The sequence below is a fragment of the Conger conger genome, chromosome 1 (assembly GCF_963514075.1).
Source record: "Conger conger chromosome 1, fConCon1.1, whole genome shotgun sequence".
NCBI classification, from domain to species: Eukaryota; Metazoa; Chordata; class Actinopteri; order Anguilliformes; family Congridae; genus Conger; species Conger conger.
Window position 1 is genome coordinate 22,768,828 of NC_083760.1, and position 20,573 is coordinate 22,789,400.

Below are 20,573 nucleotides of genomic sequence, written 5' to 3' on the forward strand. Positions count from 1 at the left end.
GTACAGTCTACCCATCTTTAGCATGACAGTGCTTGCAAATTAAATGTTAAAGAACCAAAAAGAAGGAACAGGAACAAAATCTAATTTAGTGAAGTGACCAATTAACAGTGTGGCAACACTATGTTTTAGTGCATTTCAAATGTTTGCAGAATCAATTCAAGTTGATGGGAAGATGGGTCATTGTACCTTGCTTAATTTCAAGTGTGGACAATAGCTATGGTGGAACTTGAAAAGGAGAATGAAGATGACAGGACTGGTTGTGCTGACCGGATGGCGGCCTGTAGCGTAGTGGTTAAGGTACAAGACTGGGACCCGCAAGGTCGGTGGTTTGATTTCCGGTGTAGCCGCAATAAGATCCGCACAGCCATTGGGTCTCCTTGGGCAAGGCCCTTAACCCTGCATTGCTCCAGGGGAGGATTGTCTCCTGCTTAGTCTAATCAACTGTACGTCCCTCTGGATAAGAGCGTCTGCCAAATGCCAATAATGTAATGTCATGATGTCCAAAACTACAGGTTGGCATTATTGGAGTAGGATATGTTAGTTTTGTGTGCCTTCCTCTGTGTTCTATCATTTTCATGAAAGCCAGCTATTTAAAATCAACATTAATATGTCAGATCTACAGCTCTGGTGCTGAAATTTCATCCAAAGTGTTGTATTGTACAGTTAGATCAGCTTGGACGATTTAATCCTACAAATCCATCCACTGCATTTCATAGTGTTGGCCCAGGTCCTAGTCAACTGGCTTACAACATTTATAGTCAGTGTACTTTCTACCACCTATTTAATTTCCACATAAACAAGTGGAACCTTACAAACACCAAGCCAGTTAAAAAGAAAACTAAAAAAATGCAGCTGTTCACATACACATTCAAATGTCTTACTTTGCCAAGTGCCATATTGTAAATGCAAAGACCATATAAAGGAAAAAGAATGTCAACACCGAAGACAAATTCATACATCATCGCCATAATGTTCACTTATGAAAAATGGTCACATTCAGATTTGAGGTGAAGTTCAGCACTGTTGTTCTGTGCAAAACTAGAAACAGGTTGAAAGCCCATGTGCATGAACAATGAAGATGTTTATCGATGGGCTCATAACCTCAAGTCAGACAAAAAATAGTGTGATTTAATTTAATGCAGAAAGGGAAAAATAACCGTTATTGCTAGTCCTAGTAGATGATTAAGATGAGATCAATAGACCAGCTAAAAGAAAGGAAGGAAACTTGACCACCTACTTGCTAAAAGGTGCATTGTACATAAGGTGCATACGTATATTAATGTGTACTTTCATTTTGGTGAACCGTGACAAAGGATTTTGATTAGAGTCAAAACCTGTTCAGAAAGTGCTTCAAATGTATTTTACAAAATAAACCCTCAGAAACTTAGGGTGAAAAGATAAGAAACAGACATCTCCAAGCATTATACAGGCAGTGCAAACATGAATGCAAATACTAGACAATCTCTGAAATTAAAATAAAACTTTATTAATTTACACTTTTACACATGACACCACCATGATACCATGTTCTCCCACCAGCATCACTTCATAGGTAGTCTCTCACTTGCTTGCAAATGCCATGATTTGCTCCTAGAAACAAAAGGAGGGGACAGTTTATTTTAAAAAATTAAAAAATACATTAAAAAATTAAAACTGGCCATGGATGTTCCACTGACATACCCATCTCTGTGGGTCTTTGTGTTTGAATCTTCAAGAATCCATCTTGAGGTTATTTTCACAAATTTGCAAGGGGCATAAATGAACCATAACTACATCAAAGGAAACCAGGCAAACAGGAGGGTGCCAAACCAGGTCCACTCTCTATCAAAGTTCCCAGGCCTCCAGAAACAATTGATGTGAATGAATGCTTGAATGTTGAAGAAATGACCCTGTGGGCCTCCAGGACCAGAGCCATGAATGTGCAACGCGAACATATAGCACGTCCAAATATCGTGCGTAATCGGGCCTTCAGAATAAAACTCTTTTCAAGAAGCCATGCGTGCTTAGCTCAGGATCACTCGCTAGGGAATGAAGCCATTTCGCATGAGCGGTCTGTAATAAAAGGAGTGTGAAAACACAAGCAAATGCTGCTGAACACAGCGCGGGGCGAGCCCTGTACCCCACCCACACAATTTCGGTAACGCTAAATTTGGGTCTAAACTTAGGCAGCGCCGTAGTTCACGACCAGGAGCACGGCCCAGTAAATTACAGGCGCTTTTGGCCCACTGAGGCATGTAATCAGCGGAAGGGGGGCGGGGCAGGAGGCGGGGCTTACCTTAACGGGTGGCACAGCATTGGTGGCCTGCAGGCCGAGGGTGCGCAGCAGCACCACGGGAGCGGAGTTGGTGGAGTAGAGCCGCTTCATGAGGTCGATGGCGGCCATCATGGGCAGGTTGTGGCGCTGGCGCTCCGTCTCGTATTCCAGGAGGTGCTGCATGGCCCCTGAAACGCACAGTGAACCGGTGACAGATAGTCAAAGGGAACTTCTGGAAAAAGTAGTAGCGAGCAAAGCAGGGCTACGCAAAGCCAAAGTTTATGCCATTTCGAAGCAACTGCTAGTTTCATGCATGACTGCGTTCTGGTCTGTGGTCAACCACGGCAGTTGGTGACGAGGCAACAGGCTCCAAAGCATCTTAAGGTTTTATGAAGCATCATGGTAAAGAAAATGACCCAACGTTTTATAGTTTCAGAAGTGGGCGTGAAAAGCATCACTTTATACTGGGAATTCACTGGTCACAAGGCAAAATGTCAATACACATGGAGAAGAGTTCTTCCAATTCAGACTGTACCCTCATACCTACTTCTTGGTATGTGCCCTTGGTGAAGAGCAAAAATGATATACTTCTTGCTCCAAAGACTTATGGAGCTTACTGCATATACAGAGGCCTCCTGAATTATTGGCACCCTTAATAAAAATGGAGAAAAAAGGCTGCATATAATAAACAACATTGATAATGATATACATTTTCTGTTCAAACAGGGAAAACGATATACTTTTATATACTATATAGTGGAATGTTTAACTGTTTATGTATTTCCATGTACCCATTACTCGTCTTGTGATGGTCAATTAACATGCGTCATCTGGCTTTTCCTATGCTGATGGTTGACAAAGGGCTTTTGCATGCTTGTTACCTCATTTGTATACTAGGAAGTGATGAAATGACACAATATAGTTCCTTTAGACTGAGATTAAATAAATTAAAGTAAAATTATACTGCCAATTTCACTTTGTTTGATTTTATTTACAATAATTGTTAGGGGTACCAATCATTTTGGCACCTGCGGTTTTCATAATTTTTTTATTACTAAATAAAAAACATTGAAACATGGAGAGCAAATGTATTGAAATAAAAGTATATAGTTTCCCCATATATTTAGACATAAAATATATATTTAGGCATGTTGTTTCCTTTCACACTTTTATCCAAGGTTGCCAATCATTCTGATGCCTACTATATATACACGACTAAAGCTTGTTGCTTGTTGCTTGTAGCAGGATATCTATGACACTATAAATGTCTACATCCAGGTGCCTGGAATAAATCAAAACAAACATGTAATGTGTCCCATGGCCATGTATTTTGAGCCACTGTTAGTTTATGTAATGTACAAAAAAAAAAGAACTTCAGTAATGTAAAAGTTTTGCATTATTTAGCAATAACACATTTTATTTAGTTTTTAAACATATAACCAACCAGGGAGCTTCATAAGAGTATGTACTTTTTAGTAAATGTTTACTGGCACATTTCTAGGCTCACCTTAATGTCTACCCTTGAAACCTGCCTTTACCTTAATTTGACCCTTCCACACCAGCCAATCAGCAGCCAATAGGCTCTTTCACAAGGTAATACTTTCATTACCATTTGCATGAGAATGCAATACAGTACTCATACCAATAGTGTTAACCAGTGTTAAAAAAAATCCTGAATTGAAACCAAAAAAAGTAATCCCACAATTTAAAAATCTAACTGCATTTCAAAAGATGAGAAAACATATCAAGATTCCTTTAGGAGAAAACCATCCAGTTTCTACAGACATATACATGCAACAGCTTGAAAGACTATCATGAAAAAAGCATGTAAAAATCATGGTCTCATGCACTTACCCAGGTCTTGCCCATTAAAGGATGCTTGGCTCAGGACCTGAGTGAGAAATGCCACATCCCCAAATCCCAGGTTTGCCCCCTGGCCAGCCAATGGGTGTACTCTGTGAGCAGCGTCCCTGTAACATCAACATTCATAAAATCATTCAAGCATGATCCTAGATCTGAACCAACTGCCTTTCAGTTCCAGGGATACCAGCACTAGGATCCACTGTCTTCTTACAGAAATTTGTTGGCTTATTTCTATTCCACATTATTTTCAACCCATTCATCCTCTTTTGACTCATTCTATGTCCCAAGACTGTGCGAGCAGTATTGAGCAAGGCCCAACCTACTTGCTAGCAACCCTCACAGATTAGAGCCTTGGCGACAGACTTAAGGCAATTCTTGCCCCCATCTGATCCTGGTTATAGGATAGCTATTGCCAGAAAGAACATGCGGTCCACCATACTCCCGGAGCTGACCCTGTTACACGAAGGCAGCAATAACAGAACTCCACAGACCCTCCCATACAGTGGGTACGGTGGTTTCTTTATTCTCTGAGGAACAAATGCATAAATCAGTCAGGGGCTCTGGAGCCAGACTCAAAAGAACATCCCAGTAATCACAGGGGGCAGCGCTTATGTCTGCAAAATCATCAGGTGAAACTAGCGGGAGTTTACTCGCGGCTTCACCTGGGTCGGCACAGACAGCTATTTCGGAGGCGAGCGAGCTGCTTCTATGGCGGGCCGTGATTGGACGCGTTTCAGCCAGACTGGCTTGTCTGCCACTGCATGTCCAAACAACACACCCCCTCCAGTGACTGACGGGCCGGCGCTCAAGTCCTAGTGCAGAATGTCAATGTTTGTTCTTAAGCGCACTGATAAAGTGCTAAGAAAATGGCAAACAACGCAACGCCCTGTGCTGACAACGTGCTAAACGTGGAAGGCTTTCCAAAGCAAACCGGACCCGGGGCCCAGTCCGCCCCCTCGGTGACGTACCCGATGAGGGCCACGCGGTGCCTGATGTACTCCGAGGCGTGGCCCATGCCCAAGGGGAACGTGACCCTGCTTTTCGGCCCGATGCTGGCCACGCTGGGCGGCAGCTGGCGCGCGGATGACCCGGCGGGCATTAGGAACGACAGCGCCGTCCGGAAAAGTGACCCGGCCGTCTCGATCAGCTCCGAGTGGTTGTCGTTACTCCACTGTGGGAGGGAAAAAAAAAGAAAACAAAAAGCTATGAAGAGGTGACAGAAATGACGAGGTAGTCCCTGACCAAACCTCGGGCAGCGACGGGAAAATAAACTAGCCGATTTAAAACAAAGCCAACCCTTGTTTTAATTGGTTTGGTTTTAAACACTTTCCTCAGTGAAATGACCATGGTCGCCAACCGCAAGTGTATTAAACCAACCATGCATGACTCAACCTTGCTGCCCCTTGTAGGAACCCAGTAAAAATAACACTCTTGAGAAAATGGGCTTCATTCAGAAAAGAGGTCACAGAGGGCAGGTCATAGCTAGATGGGCTAAGTTAATAGAATGCGCAGCAAACCTCAAACACCATCAGTATTAAGTTATTACTGTACTTTAAAGGCATATGTTGCCCCTCGTGATTGTTGTGTTAGTAATATATAACAAATATTATTTTTCTCAAGTTTTAATTCAGTTTTCTTCTTTTTAGGATTCTTTCATGCTTAGAAACACTGGTCTTCCAGTGCACCTTGTAGAGGCATAGAGAAAACATTCGAGCAGACAGCCGGTCTGCTTGAATGTTTTCATTGTACAAAGACAGGGACATCACGCACTTCAGCAATGGGAGACTCACAAAGGCAGAGTTGATGGCATCAACAAAACTCTCTTCATCCTGCTCCAGCAGTTCCTCCGCATGCTGGTGGCTGGTAGACCACACCAGGGAGCTCATTGTGTCAGATAGCTTTTGCAGGCGGGAAGGGGGTTTGGGAAAGAGCGCAGGCGAGACCATCAGATGAGAGTGAATTCTTATGTTTTCATTAAAAAAAATCACAGTGGGAACTCAACTGAAGTGGTCTCATACATTTCAAAGAATAGAATAGAAAGAATAACATCACTGGAGGAACTGTGGCAGACAATTGCTGCACCTCTTTATGTTACGCTCTTTAGAACTACAAATGCACCATGGCACAATGTATTAGTCAACTACACTAAATGGTGCAAAGTTAAAAAACTAAATGAATAAATACATTTTACAGGGGGGGGGGGGGTACACAAAGACAATGTAATTCTGCTTTCTAGTGTGTTTCATTCAGGCACAAATTGCATGAGCAGCAAAAAACAGCATGCACATATTACCATTTTATAATATAAGGAACAGACAAAACATGAGTTAAGAGAAGCTTACTGGAAGCATTGCGATAGGACCAGTTGGAAGGAATCTCTGCCATGCCACATTGTTTTCTGTGGGCTAATACCAAAGAGGGAGTTTGAAAAAGAGAAAACAAATCCAAAAGCAAGACCAACACATTCATCAATAACTTTCTATATGTCCTGTGCTACCTGGGGGCATCAGCAATGGCATGCCCCCCTGATAGCATACAAAGCATGTGCATTGGAGAATATTATTTTTCTGAGACAGTCGTCGCAGACACTTAGTAGGGGAGTGTCACGGTCTCAGGACCCTCTGATGCAATTAAAGTCACCAAATGCTGGACACTAAGCGAGTAAAATATCCCACCATTAAAAACACTCTGAGTGTGCCATCATCAAGGGACAATTTAATATGGGGCACCTTGCTTTTGTGCTCAAAGCTGCCTGCTCATTTGTCACTTTTCCAGTTACTCAAAGTCATGTTGCCTTTTCCTTTAATACTAGAGTAACTGTGAAAAAGTAAAAAATGAGCAGGGAGCTTAATGCCAATAATGTAATCTGCAGTTTGTTATTCTTTACCTCACAGTGAAGTAGGTGAATTCAATTAACCAGTTTCACAGCAAAGTAAACAACTACTTTACCCTTCTGTTTTCCTTGAGTTTAAGAAATAATTGTGTAACTTTGGCTCCACATTTTCCCCCTTCCATCTACATAAGCCTCTACATGACGTACAAGTGGGTGCCCTTGAGCACTGTAGACATTTAATTTTTATTTAAGTGTTCTTGGCAGTACTCCATCTACATTTGTTCCTGTCCTCCTACACTACTTGTGAGGCTCTGTGAGCCTAGGCCCGGTCAAAGTAATTTTGCCTGTAGCAGGATGCCAGCACACTGCTAAAATGAAGATAAATACTAATTCTACACAGCAAGACAAAAACCAGCTTAAAATATACACAGCAGACTATATCTGTAGCTTAGCTTAGTGTTTACCGTCTGCATTTATGGCATTAAGTGATCAAGCAGGCTTTTAAAAGATCGAGAAACAACATGACTTACAAATGCAATTTGGAACAATCCAGAGAGGAGAGATTGCACAGGGCAATTTCAAACAATAGTGGGTGACAAAACATCTCCGATAAACTTATATTTCAAGTAATTCATTGCTAAAAAGAAAACCCACTTAATACCGATACCTACTTTACCAAAGCAATTGAACAAGATATAACTTCACCCTTTAATAATTCTAGGCCTGACTGAACAGGAACATTGTAATTACTGCTGTGCCCAGCTGACTCCAACTCACTCACACACCCATTGTACAGTTAACTGTTGATAACTACCATAAATACACACACCCCTTAGAAACCTATATTTAACTTGGGTCATGTCAACTTAGGTCATTACATTTGGAAAGAAGCTATTGTGAATGTTAGTTCCTGGAGTGAACAGCCTATATTTACTAACCCTGTGGAACTTGGGACAATAAGGACTAGGTTGCAGTAGTTTGATGTAGAGGGGAAAAACTACACAAGGCGAGTGATGGATGTTGTCTTTGGCTGCAAACGTTGAGTAGGGGAATTATTGTGGGGTATGGAGATAGATATTGGCGAGAGCTGAAGAGCATTGGCTTCTTACTTCGGACAAATGCAGGACCGCCACAACAGCAGACTGGTCGTAGTTCCACTTGACTGTGGGTATTCCTGCTTCCTTTCTCACCATAGAGTTTGACCCATCAGCCCCAATCTGGAAAACAACCAACATACTGTCTATACAACATAAGGTGGGTAGGCAAGCCTAACTACTTTAAAAGTTATTCAATATAAAGACCTTTCTGGGCAGAGAGTTGACAAGAGAGCTGCAGAAAGTAAAGAGCATGCACAATTCAAGAAGCAGCCTTGAGACAATGTCCTGGTGCCTTAAGAATGCGACTTCATGTTGCCCTGGCAGCTGAGCAAAAGTCGCATTCTTAAGGATATGAAGTCGCATTTTTTAAGAAGGAGCACAGACAACAATGGACTGTGATACACTATTCAACCTGGCCACAAAAATGCACTGCCATCATCCCACTTACCAGCAACTTGGTCTGCAATGTTTCGCCATTGGCCAGCTTCACCTGCACCCAGGGGATGGAGCCTGCAGCCTGGTAGGACATGGGCCAGACATACTTCACCACCTTAGTCCTGTACTGGACCTTCACATTATCTGAGGAAGGGGAGAAAAACAGAGGGTCATGGAAGCCAGCGCTGCAAACCACAACAAAAATCAGCAGGAGATGCAACTGCTAAATTATTCCTTGGACAGGCTCTTCAAGGCCGTCCAAGGGCGCCGGAGGGTTGCCGGTTCGATCCCCCGGCCAGGCTGTGTCGAAGTGTCCCTGAGCAAGACACATAACCCCCAAATGCTCCTGACGAGCTGGTCGGTGCCTTGCATGGCAATCAATTGGCGTTGGTGTGTGAGTGTGTGTATGAATGGGTGAATGAGAAGAATCAATTGTACAGCGCTTTGGATAAAGGCGCTATATAAATGCCAGCCATTTACCATTTAACTCATTTCAAGGGGAGAAAAAAAACAAGATTTGACTGTGACTGAGGAAAGATCTGAATGCCACTTCATAAAAAACATTGGTAGCTGCCAGGAACTAGCTGCTGAAGATCAATTTGACAGTCTTAATGGGTTCGGCTAGCCGCATGGCACAGACTAATAGTGTTTATCTACCAGTGGACCATGCTTCAACCTTGCTTTTTGCCAGCAGGGCATGTTGACATTTCCTGGAATTTAAAGGCCTGGTCACCAGACACAAAAGGCCCCGTAATCACATTTGCATTGCTGACTTGGAACAAATATTGCCCGCAGAACGACCACTGGTTACTAAACTACTGGTGACAAATATCGGCTTGCTTGGGACTGGTTTGTGGAGATATTGTGAACCAGCTGGTCAGGCCGCAGCCTTGTACGGCTGCAGCGACCTTGAACCATTGCTATGCAGAGAACTGGGAGGCTGAGGACAACCGTGACTCACACGAGTGGCAACACGTGCAAAAACCGCGCATCTGTAAACCATAAAACGGCACTGATCTTTTAAAGCCAAGCACATGGCTAAGCTCTGTTACCCTCACAACAGTTTGTTTAATTTCAGCAACAATGCCTCATCAGGGCTTGAGCATCCTCAGAGAGCTTTAAGAGACTCAGGGGCACATGGCATTTTTAAATAGGTCACTAGACCACTGCACGTGCACTCATGTGGCTAACCTTTCTGAACTCTATCTTTGGCTTGCTGCATTGGAAATTTGCAGCTTGATTGAAATAGCAGAAAAAACATGGATGCTTCCAAGAGCTGAACCAGTTCTCGTAAACAGACACTCAAAAAAGTAGAAATAAACAGAATGGAGATGGGAGGGGACGACTGTGGTAATGCCTTATGCCAGACCAGCACGAAATATTGACTGAACAAACCATTGAAAAAATTAAGGGGAGAAAATGTAATAGAGTGACATCAAGACCGAAAGAAAAGAGGCCATTACAAAGCTCCACGCAGAACCTACCAGGGAGTGTTTCCAGCTGTTTTGTCAGGGCTGCCACGATGACATCATTCTCAACGATGTAAGCCATCTCATCCTCCAGGTTCTCCTTATCGAAAGTGATCAGGGCATCCGAGCACGCGTCCCAAACCTAAAGGGGTTAGGTAATTATTCCTGCGGTCAGTAGCTTGGTCCTTAAAAGCAACCCCTTTTCCTATTCATAGCACTCCAAGGAACCGTAGCTTCACTCAACTAAAGATATCAAAGCAGCCCAGCTGCAGCCAGTGCTCGGCTTCTGAAATGGGTGAATAAACCAGATACCCAACATCAGTGTAATAGCAGCACCAACCTTCTTTCAGGCCTCTGCTTGCATTAGGATATACGTAAGTATATATAGCATATGCATGCAAATACACATGAGAAGGCCAAGTTATAAATATAACTTTTAGCTTTCTTTTTATTCCCAATATTTCATCCCCATTTTGGGATCACTATCCTTAATTACGGACCCATTTTAGCAATGTCCTGTCAATCAGGAGACAACACACTAGCACCACGTGCAACTATCTGAATGGCATGATAACCGATATAACAAGAGCAGGCAGACTTACAGGGGTTCCCATTGTGCAGTGAAGTGGGGCTATCCTACAAACTGAACTGTTTGTAGGATAGCCCCACTTCATATTAGCAATAGCATATTAGTTCAATGCTATTGCACAGCAGGCACAGTCTAAATCATGTGCATCTCAGCCGGATAACAGATAACTGCTGTCAAACCCTTGAATTTTTTAATGTTTATGTGTAGGGCTATGACTTGAATGCAATGCATAAGCAAAGCCTTTCAACATTCATTTTCAGCCGTTCAGCATATATGACTGAACTGCAACAAGTGCGGTTATAAAATAAGAACACAGTTGGTTTTACCCTGATCAGAAACCATGGACAGCAGTAGTTTTTAGAATAAACATTTCATTCAGAAATTCAACTTAATCAAACCTAAAATTGCAGGGATTTCATACATGGAGAGAGCAATACGTGATTTTGTGTATCCTCTCTTATACCACAGGAATGTGACGGAACAGTTGATTGATGACTAGCAGAGCATCTTTCCTTGTTTATGGGCGCCATGTTAGGATGCGTGGCTTCTTGCCCTCCCCTCCAGCTTCTTTTCATTTGTGTTTTATTGGACACCAAAGGGAAGCCCTGTTGGCAATGCCCTCTTGGGACTGTAACTATACGTTGGCCTGCCAATCTTCTGAGGATTTTAAGGGCCACAGTGCCACAGCATGCTGTCATTAACAAAACCACCACGAGCGAAAAAAAAAAGAAAGCAGAGCCGAGATATTATGGGAGAGGTATATCACGATACAGCATTTTAAGATGACATCTCTTGCCACAACAGAAACCACACGGTTTCTTATTTGGTACAAAAAGGCCACATCTTAGAGGAGGGACCGCATTCTGGCCTCAGCTGTAAACCAGGGTCACTTTACTCTTGCCATCCACAGTCCCCTCCACTTTAATCTTCTCCCCCTGTTTTTCACATGAAATTTTATAATTAGAAGACCGGGAAGCTAAATGAACATTCGGAGATGTCATATTGATTTATTCACATGCTTCTAATAAATTAACACTTTACCCTTTGACCAAAGAAAATCCAACTGTTTGCAGAAGCCTATGGTTTACGGGTTATCATTTTAAATGTCACATCCACAGGAAAGGGAGATACACTACAGGAACTGGCTGACTTCTAGTATTTTAAATATCAAACCACAGAATGCTTCAAATATGCACTTCCACCACCATTTACCTTTCATTGTGAACAATTACATGCTACATGTCCCCAGGAAATTGCACTGTACACCATGATGGAGGTTCAGAGAAGGAAATATGATAACGTTGAATTCCATGCCAACACTGCTCACTTTCCTTGAATTGCACTGACAAACAAGCTGTGTTTTCCATAAATTACATATTTCCCCGCTTACATACAACTTGATGACCGGTGCACAGCTCATAATTACGGGTGAAGCAATTACACAGGTGTTTATTCTGTACCCGGCAAAGGGTGTGTGCATCATACATTAAAGCCTTCGGAGTGACAGGAAAAAAACAGAATTAAGGCTGTAGGAACTTTTACTGCATGCAACCATCTTATCTGCATCATGCAAGGGTACAAATGAAAAACTGAAGTGAAAAGAGTTGTAACACTTTGGTAGTGAACAGGAACTGCTTTAGGACTAACCTGCATCCTCTGATAAGGCTTGCATCTCATATTTACTATGTGATCCCATGCTCCAATACCTACAAATACAGGAAAAAGATAAAAGATATGAGCAACAACTAGAAGTCAGCAGAACATATTCTTGGAGTCTTAGGAAAGTGCATAGCTACAGTACAGAGCACAGTCAATGAGACACTTTTGAAGACAGATCCACTCTAAGAATAGCCTAAGCCATTTTATGCATTAAATCATTTGCCGAAAATAAATGATGGCTATAACCAAGGTATGGTAATCAACGGACTTAGCACTGTATGCAATAATAGACTAATCATCGACCTACTTCCTGGGAATTATTCCTACACAGCCACATCATAAATAGGTTTAATCCTACAACAAGCAAGACAAAACATGTGCAAAGCTGTTTGGTGCCCTTGGACATGTTGTTCTTTCCAAAGGTGTATTTATTAAAAGATTCAGTTAAGTCAAAGCCAGCATTCTAATTATGAACTTAAGAATGCACAACAGGTACTTATTTCCCCTCATGCAATGAACACCAACAAGATACATGAACTATGTGCAATACAGTTGTGCCATGTGTGGGTTCACTATAAGACCAGTGTAATTATCCATCTCCTAAGATTGCATAACCAGGGTGTATGAGGTGGCACAGATGAGATGCAAGTTCCAGTCATCAGAGTTCCATTTACATAGAAAAACTTTCAACATTCCAAAATTAACAGGTTGCCCTTGGAAATTGTACCACTGAGAAGAGTTGCAGAGCCTGGGCTGACAGAACTGACTCTCGTGCTGTAGGACTCTGGGACTGTGTCCATAACTTTCCTATTCCCAGCTTCTAGCAGAAGGATCTTCTTCCCCTCCAAATTCGGATCCATACCTGCGAATACGATACAAGGAAAGCACTCTGAGGTCTGATACTCTCACCGATATGTGTGATGTCACGCCGTTGCATATACATTTTTCGATATGCCAGAAATAAATATATCTGCCCACAGTTCATACACCATAAGTCGCTACTAGGTAGCTAATTGTCTGTTCAGTTACCCATTAAAGAAATGTGCAACTGAACATGAATGGCGTCATAAAAGCTAAATATTCCACCTAATTTCGCCAAAATTAGTCTGTTAATTGCATCTCATTATCTGTAACGTGCTGCTTTGGCTCTAGAATCGCAAAATTTACACCAAAACCGCAATTGCATACTTCAGCTTCAAGTACGTAGTTAGGTGAGAATTTGCATTGGACAAAATGATAGTTATACTTTTATGTGGGCAGGAGATGGAGAAGAAAATGTAGAAGGAACTTAATATAATGCTTTCCCGTTGGGATTCTGACAGGGGTTTATTACAGTAAATCTCCGTGAGAAAAACAAAGCTAATCGCAGGACTACAGCCAACTAAAAAGTCTGAACTCGGGCTAGACTAGAGACACCGATCACAACACCATTACTCACCCAAAGAACAAGCCATTGCAGTGCCCACCATTCCTCCGCCAGAAATGATAATATCATATAGTTCGTTTTCATTGTTATGTGTTTCGCCACGCTCGGCAGCCCCAGAATTACTAAGCCCTCTAGTCAAGGTTCTTACCCCATTTAGACAAGTTAGGCCAATGTAACGTCGCCCACCGCCCTGCAGTGCCAATGCAACTTTAGCAAGACAATGCATCCTAGGAAACATATTTGGAAAGGAGATTCGCTATGCTAACTTTATAGCTAGCTAAACAACGATGTTCTTACAACAAAAAGCGCACCACACGCGCCCTCTTTATTCCTTCTTGTCAGCACCACACACTCTACATTCCAGCCATACTGTCATGAGTACCCAACTGTAGTACGGACAGCGACGCGTAGTAAACACTTCCCGTGTCAGAAACATCCAATCATAAAACTGGGGCTGTAGTTTTGCTGCTCAGCATCAATTCACCCACCGGTGATTTTGCGATTTGGTCATTTATATTTCATCATGACCGTTAACGCCTGGGAAAATATATTATTACGTTTTAATGAATATAGCTAGATAACGTTAACTTATTTCAAGCACACCACCTAGGAGTTTACGCATCGTACTTGTTGCTCAGACGAACCACTCGATTGAACAGACATTGAAATCGAAGTAAAAGCTACTAAATTACGCAACGTTACTTTTCTGGACACCATTTGATGAATGCTGGTGCAATGGTGTTAACGTTAGCGCCACAAGTTTTTATTCCAGCCAGTAACTAACATTGCAAACAGGTATAATTAGCTAGCTAGCCCTAGCTAAATTACCGACTAGCTACATGACTGACTCTAACCGAGACCAATCACGAGCTGTGGGTGGAGTATAACATTACATTGCCAACGGTGGGAACCGACACTACGTAGCTTGATTAGCGAAGGTTTGCCAGTATTCTTCACAATAATAAAATTTAGCAAAAGCTTATTTTTCATATTTAAACGATGCCAACGGTCCCACATCATGTCGCATATGTCAAACAATCTGTCAATTTTGAAGGGGAATACAAGAACCGAAAATACTGCATCAGAACTCTTGGGCTCTACTGAAATGAAGGTCAGCTGGCTCGCGAATAATTTATATTGCAACAACATTTGTTATAAAGTTGTGTAGATAGTGTGTTACGGCAAATTCTAGAATATTCTGAATCTAACACTTCTGTTTCTATTTTTAAATTGCGGTCAGTGGGTACAATTTTATGGCTGCAGAAGGCGCTTGGTTTGGTTGCCATAGTAACCCAAGCAGCTGTGTCAGAGCTGTGCTTCACAGCCTTTTCGGCTTGCGGTTCTCATTAGCAGGCTTTGCTAAACGATAACTGTGTTGTTTATTTTTGTGTCTAGCTTGTGACTGTAAAACATTAATCTTGTTCCTCCAAACAATTCTGAATTCAGAAGGTTAATATAAATGTAAAATGAAGTGGGGAAATAATTGTGTTAGCTAGATATTTATAGAAGTTGTTTGAAGGAATCCGTTATTTACGGCGTGGGAGTATGACCCTGCAAAAAAAGTTTGTCAAAATTGTACAGTCAATTTATTTTATCTGTAGATGTCGTGCTGTAGTACCTGGAGTAATATTTCAAATATCTAATTCTAAAATTGACTGAAATGTTTGCAAATAATCAGTAGCCTACTTAGAACTATAACTATAGGTTATCCTCAGGGCTTTCCCCCCAAAGACTCCTCTGATTCAGAAGAGGGAGAGGCTCTTGACAGACTGAAGAAGGAGAGAGCCATGGACAGCCTACTGGCCTTCTTACAGCAGGAAGTGGAAAGCCCGACACAGACTGAGTTGCTGCTCCAGCACAGGCTACAGACCTTGAAGGAGGCCCACAAGCAGCAGCTACAGAAGACAGAGTATCTGCACCAACAAAGTCTGGAGAAGAGGATGTTGCACAACTCACTGCTCATTGAAGGAAATGAGAGAAATACCAGTGCTGAGAAGCACCTAGACAAATTCTTCAGCTCACACAACAAGACTGACACTAGTATAGAAACGGAGACTCCAAGGTGACCCGCCCCCCCCCATTTGCTTCATTGTTTCCTATTTTTATTTCAGCCTTGGAACTATTTGCGAATAACTATTTTATGTTTAAAGCTGTAACAATTGAGGCACTATGAGGTAAAGAAAATATACTCAGTAAATGAAAAAATATATAGACTATCAATCTTAGTGAGCTTCCTTATTACTTACATAAATTGCTTCCATTGTTTTAAAGTTGCATAACCTGATTGTACTTTATTATTGGTTTATTTATGTCATAAAATATCTATACAGGTGTAAAGGCCCAAGGAAGTCCCACTCCATGTCTGACCTCAGTTCAGTGAAAACAGTTCCTACTAGGGCCTCCCCACAGCCTAGAGCATCCCAGATGCCTGCCACTATCTCTGTAGCCTGGGCCTCAGGTACAACAGCACCAAAACCCTTCAGCATGAGCCTGAGAGAAACTCAGAGGAGATTTCAGCTGCTCCAAAACAAAATGCCTCTGGATGTTGAGACGGACCTGGAAAGCAAAAGGAAGGCAGAGGAGGCAGAGTGTCAAAAGCAGTTCCGTGCTGCACCTGTGCCTGGACATGTTAACCTTTCGCTCTACCACGTCATCACAGAGGCCCAGGAGAAGGCAAGGAAGACGGGTGTGGAGCAAAGGAAGGATTTCTTGCTTTCCGTGCAGAAACCCTTTCGTTTTATGGAGCGAGAAGAGAAAAAGAAACAGGAGTTGACTAAACAGCTGAGCAGCTCAGCCCCTTCAGCCAACACTGCCGTGTCCAATGAAGTAAGGAGGTCAATCCCCAAAGCAGTCATGGACCCAGGAGTTAGTGACCATCTGAAAGGTAAGAATGCTTGCTTGCTTATTCGATGACTGACAGGGACACTGTATACTTTGGCCTACCATGATGGGTAAGTTGGGTTTAAATTGGCCATGGTTCTTTAGCTGAATCTACATTAATTCCTCAGAACAATAAACCTGGTACCCACAGATTACCACTTGTCATCAGTGAAAGACAGGCCTGGCCCCTGTCCTTTAAGCATGGCTAGCTCTACTGAAGAGCAATAGTTCTCCATTTCCAGGTCTATGTGGTCAATAGTCAAAATATTCACTGATTTGTGGGTAACTGGGTTAGTGGAAAATTGCCAATGTCCTGTATACAACTTCCTGTCAGTTATTTTTGATTAAGAAAGTAAAGGGGTTATGATCATCCTTATGCATTTAGCTCACTATATTCCCAACAGAAAAAGAGCTGAGCAGGAAGATTCGTATACAGACTCGGGCACAGGAGATGCTCAGAAACTCCATGGCGCCAATTGAGACACAGGTGCACAGGGAAGATCTTGAGAAGCGTAGTGCCGACCGCACAAAGAAGCAGGCCCTAGGGTTGCTGGAAGAGAAGCCCACTTTCAAGCCCACAACGAATGCCAAGGTGCCAGATTTTGACAGGCTGTACCGGGCCTTCCAGAAAGAGGCTTTGAGGAGGGCAGAAATGAAGGACGTCACTCGGTGTCAGCCCTTCAAACTACGTACCTCAGATTTGCCTCAAAGACAGAGCCAGAAGAAAACTGAACTATCACAGGTGAGACATTGATCTTTCCATCACCTCAGTCCTAAAGAGCTTAGGAGATATACAGTAGGAGACCACAGTCAGTATGTGTTAAAGATGGTTGATGTACTGAACAGGAAGAAGGTAGCCTACAGTGGTCAACATACTAACTTGCTTTTTTATTCAAAACCTTACTCTTGGTAATATAGAAAGTTTTGTTTGAAATTTTGCCGAAGATACAGCCAAGGACAAAGAAAACTACAAAACGGTATACTGGAAGGAGATTAAATGATAACTAAAAAAATATATGCATGAATTCCTTAGGAAGAGCTAGGCAAGACCTATCTGAAGAGAAGCCATTCCTTCAGTGGCATCACGTCTCTTTCAACTGACACACTTCCCACCTACATCACAGATGATGCAAGGAAGCGCTGCTCTGCTATCAGGTCAGCAGAACTATGGAAAATGATTGTGCATCTAAGAAAATCGATGACACATGATGGTACAGACAAGTTGCACTCTAACATTTGCTCCTGTTCTCCAGACGGTCTATGGAGGAAAAGGTGAACAAGGAGCATGAGAATGCACAGTGGATGCAAGTACACAAGATAAAAGCACAGTCCATGAAAAATACTGTGACCTCACGGGCAAAGGCTATGGACCCACACAGGAGTCTGAAGGAGGTGTACCAAGAGAAGCTGAAACAACACCGGTGAGTGGATGACTCTGCTGGCCACTGGACTGCATGTTTGGATATTTGGTATCCATAACCAGATGGCCACAGAGGGGTGAGGACAGACTAGTCAAAGGTAGCAGCATTCAAAAGTGCACACTAGTCCACTAAGGCAGTGACCTCACCCCTTAGTTGACCTGAGGGTTATTTTAGTCATGTATCCATGAGTTTGATGAGCTAATTTTTTGTGGGAGTTTTGATGTGTGGTTGTGAAGGATTCAGTTGAGGCTGTAGTTTAAAGAAGTGGCATGATTTGGTCTATGAATGACTGATGCCTAATAGAAGTGATTATCTTCTGATTATAAGTTTGGTTGCCAGATCCACTCCTGTGTCCTGCAGCCCCACAGGGTAGTGCATAATTGACCACAGCATTTCCCTGAGATGGAGGGTATTGTTTGGTCGGATGTACAGTGGCTTCAGAAAGTATTCAGACCCCTTCTGTTTTTGCACACCTTGTGTTGTAGATTTAATTTTAAATGGATACTTTCTGAAGCCACTGTATACCCTACCTCATTGCTTAAATGTGACTCCTGAAAAACAAACAGAATAAAAGTTGACCCACCTTTCTTACCTGTAGGGAGACAGACCAAAAGAGGATGAAAGAGTATAAAAGAGAGTTACAAGAGATGAAGACACGAGTCAAGGTCCGTCCATACCTGTTTGAACAGGTATCACAGGTAAACCATCACGTGGTCAAAGTAATCAGAGGTAGACCATTATTCAAATCCAGTCACTAACTGGGCATCGCCCAATCTGGTTCAGCAATTTCAATCCCTTAAGTCCCTTAAGTATTTACATGTTCAAACTAATTTTTCCCCTGTATCAGACTACAGTAAACACTATGGATAGGATATTGGTGCACACTCCTGCTGTAGCTCATTTCAGATCAAATAAATGAGTTGGTTAAAAAAAAAACTTAAGATAAAATTGAAAAGTAAATGGCCAGATGTTTGCTATGGGCCTTTGTGTATCCCTGGCTGTGTATTTCTTCACTGTGATGATTTTATTTATGGTTCTCTCCTAGAAAAATGCAAAGTCAGGTGCGGAGCGGCGATATAGGGTACGGTTGGAGCAGGAGGGGTTAAATGAGCATTTTGTGCAAAAGAAAGGGGAAAGCATTGATGTGGGGGAAAGCATCACAGTGACACCTCCCCTTACATCTGATGAGGTCCACAGCAGTGAGATTGATGCCCGGATTACGTAAGTGTTAATAATTTACACAAGGTACAATTGACAGCACTATTTAAACAAATTAATACCATTAATAATACAAGGGTTTGCAGCTGGCTATATTAAAAAATCATGAAATAAAAATGCTTAATGCCATGTACACAGTTGAAATGAAAATGTAGTGTTCAAATCTAGTGTTAAATTTGATTGTGATCAGATAACCTTTTATATCGATGAAAGTATTGTGTTGCATTTTCAACAAGATTCAGAAATATTTCTTGATGCTATCCCAGAATTCACCCAGTGGCATCAGTTTTAATGGAATATCATTGTTTTGAACTTGGTTTATTTGCAATATTCATTTGCCATCTGCAACGGTGTAGTAATTCAAAGCAATAAGGCGCAGTGAATTAGGAAGGAAAACTTTAATTTCAGCTCATCTATGCAGAACCAAACAAATATGAAAAATATTATGGTCTGTTCCATCTGTTAATTTGTCCTTGACCAGATTGGTCTGCTGTTTGATCAGGACAACCACATATTTCTTCCTTTCCTTGCTTCTTTTTCCTAGGAATATAGGTACAGAACATTCAGCAGACATTTGTGTGAAGGAAAAGGAAGTGTATGAACCAACCAGGAAAAAACCAAATGAAATTTCCATTTCACAGATGAGAGCATTGTGCGCAGAATAATGAGTAGAGTTTCTGCATTCAGTTTCTAACATTCTTTAATTCATTGTTGTGTCTAGAAATCGTAGATTTTACAAGTGCACATCAGGCTTTTATAATTTAACTGGTATTACTTGAATTATAAAGTGCATTTGACACTGTAATAAGGGGTTCATATACACTATATTTTTATAATTGAGAATATTACATATGCTTAAATTTGAATTACCATTGGTCAGGGATTATACCCGTTTAACGCAAATTCATTAAAGGAAATTGTGCAGCTGCACACTCCTACATAATTACAAGAAGCAGTCAGACTTTGTTACAAGACTTGCAGCTTTGGTTTCAAAGGAGGATAACCTAGCATTTTGGAGAGCAATAGAATATGGTGTAACCACAGAATTCCCAAATAAAAATTCTACGATGTTCAAAACTTATTGTTTTGCTCCTTTTTCCTTGAATTAGTAACAGCATTGGCACATTTCCTATAACCCTGCACTAAATTAAGGTCTCACATTGGTAATATCTCACAGTACTTATTTTGGCATAGTTCCCACACAGGATCTCTAGATATGCTTCAGCCACAACTCCAAGGCACCAGCCGTTCTGCTGTGAAAACCTTATGGTGGCCTGCAACCTATGGGAAAATGCTTATTCTTGCCATTTACAGGTAATTTACAAATTGCCTCCTATACATGGCTGTCATCACAATGCCTTTCACCGTATGCCATGCCTTTGAAACACTGGGAAACCAATTGGACTCAGCTTGGCACTTGCCAGAGTCA

The 20,573-nt window shown here is 41.9% G+C and overlaps 2 protein-coding genes across 2 annotated transcripts; one reads left to right on the forward strand and one right to left on the reverse strand.

Annotated features, from left to right (window-relative positions):
* Positions 1-1,465: 1,465 nt before the first annotated feature.
* Positions 1,466-14,129, reverse strand: coq6 (coenzyme Q6 monooxygenase). The gene is made up of 12 exons (XM_061243567.1): positions 13,638-14,129; positions 12,927-13,061; positions 12,188-12,246; positions 9,967-10,093; positions 8,496-8,626; positions 8,060-8,167; positions 6,460-6,522; positions 5,908-6,015; positions 5,086-5,288; positions 4,109-4,224; positions 2,276-2,442; positions 1,466-1,590 (listed from the first exon to the last, which is right to left on the reverse strand). Exons 1-12 carry the CDS (start codon positions 13,861-13,863, stop codon positions 1,561-1,563), a joined length of 1,473 nt encoding a protein of 490 aa, XP_061099551.1. The 5' UTR covers positions 13,864-14,129; the 3' UTR covers positions 1,466-1,560.
* Positions 14,130-14,514: 385 nt separating this feature from the next.
* Positions 14,515-20,221, forward strand: fam161b (FAM161 centrosomal protein B). Its single transcript, XM_061256127.1, has 9 exons — positions 14,515-14,736; positions 15,341-15,687; positions 15,956-16,509; positions 16,910-17,247; positions 17,539-17,660; positions 17,759-17,926; positions 18,525-18,624; positions 18,972-19,147; positions 19,689-20,221. The coding sequence occupies exons 1-9, from the start codon at positions 14,644-14,646 to the stop codon at positions 19,807-19,809; spliced, it is 2,019 nt and encodes a 672-aa protein (XP_061112111.1). The 5' UTR covers positions 14,515-14,643; the 3' UTR covers positions 19,810-20,221.
* Positions 20,222-20,573: the final 352 nt, after the last annotated feature.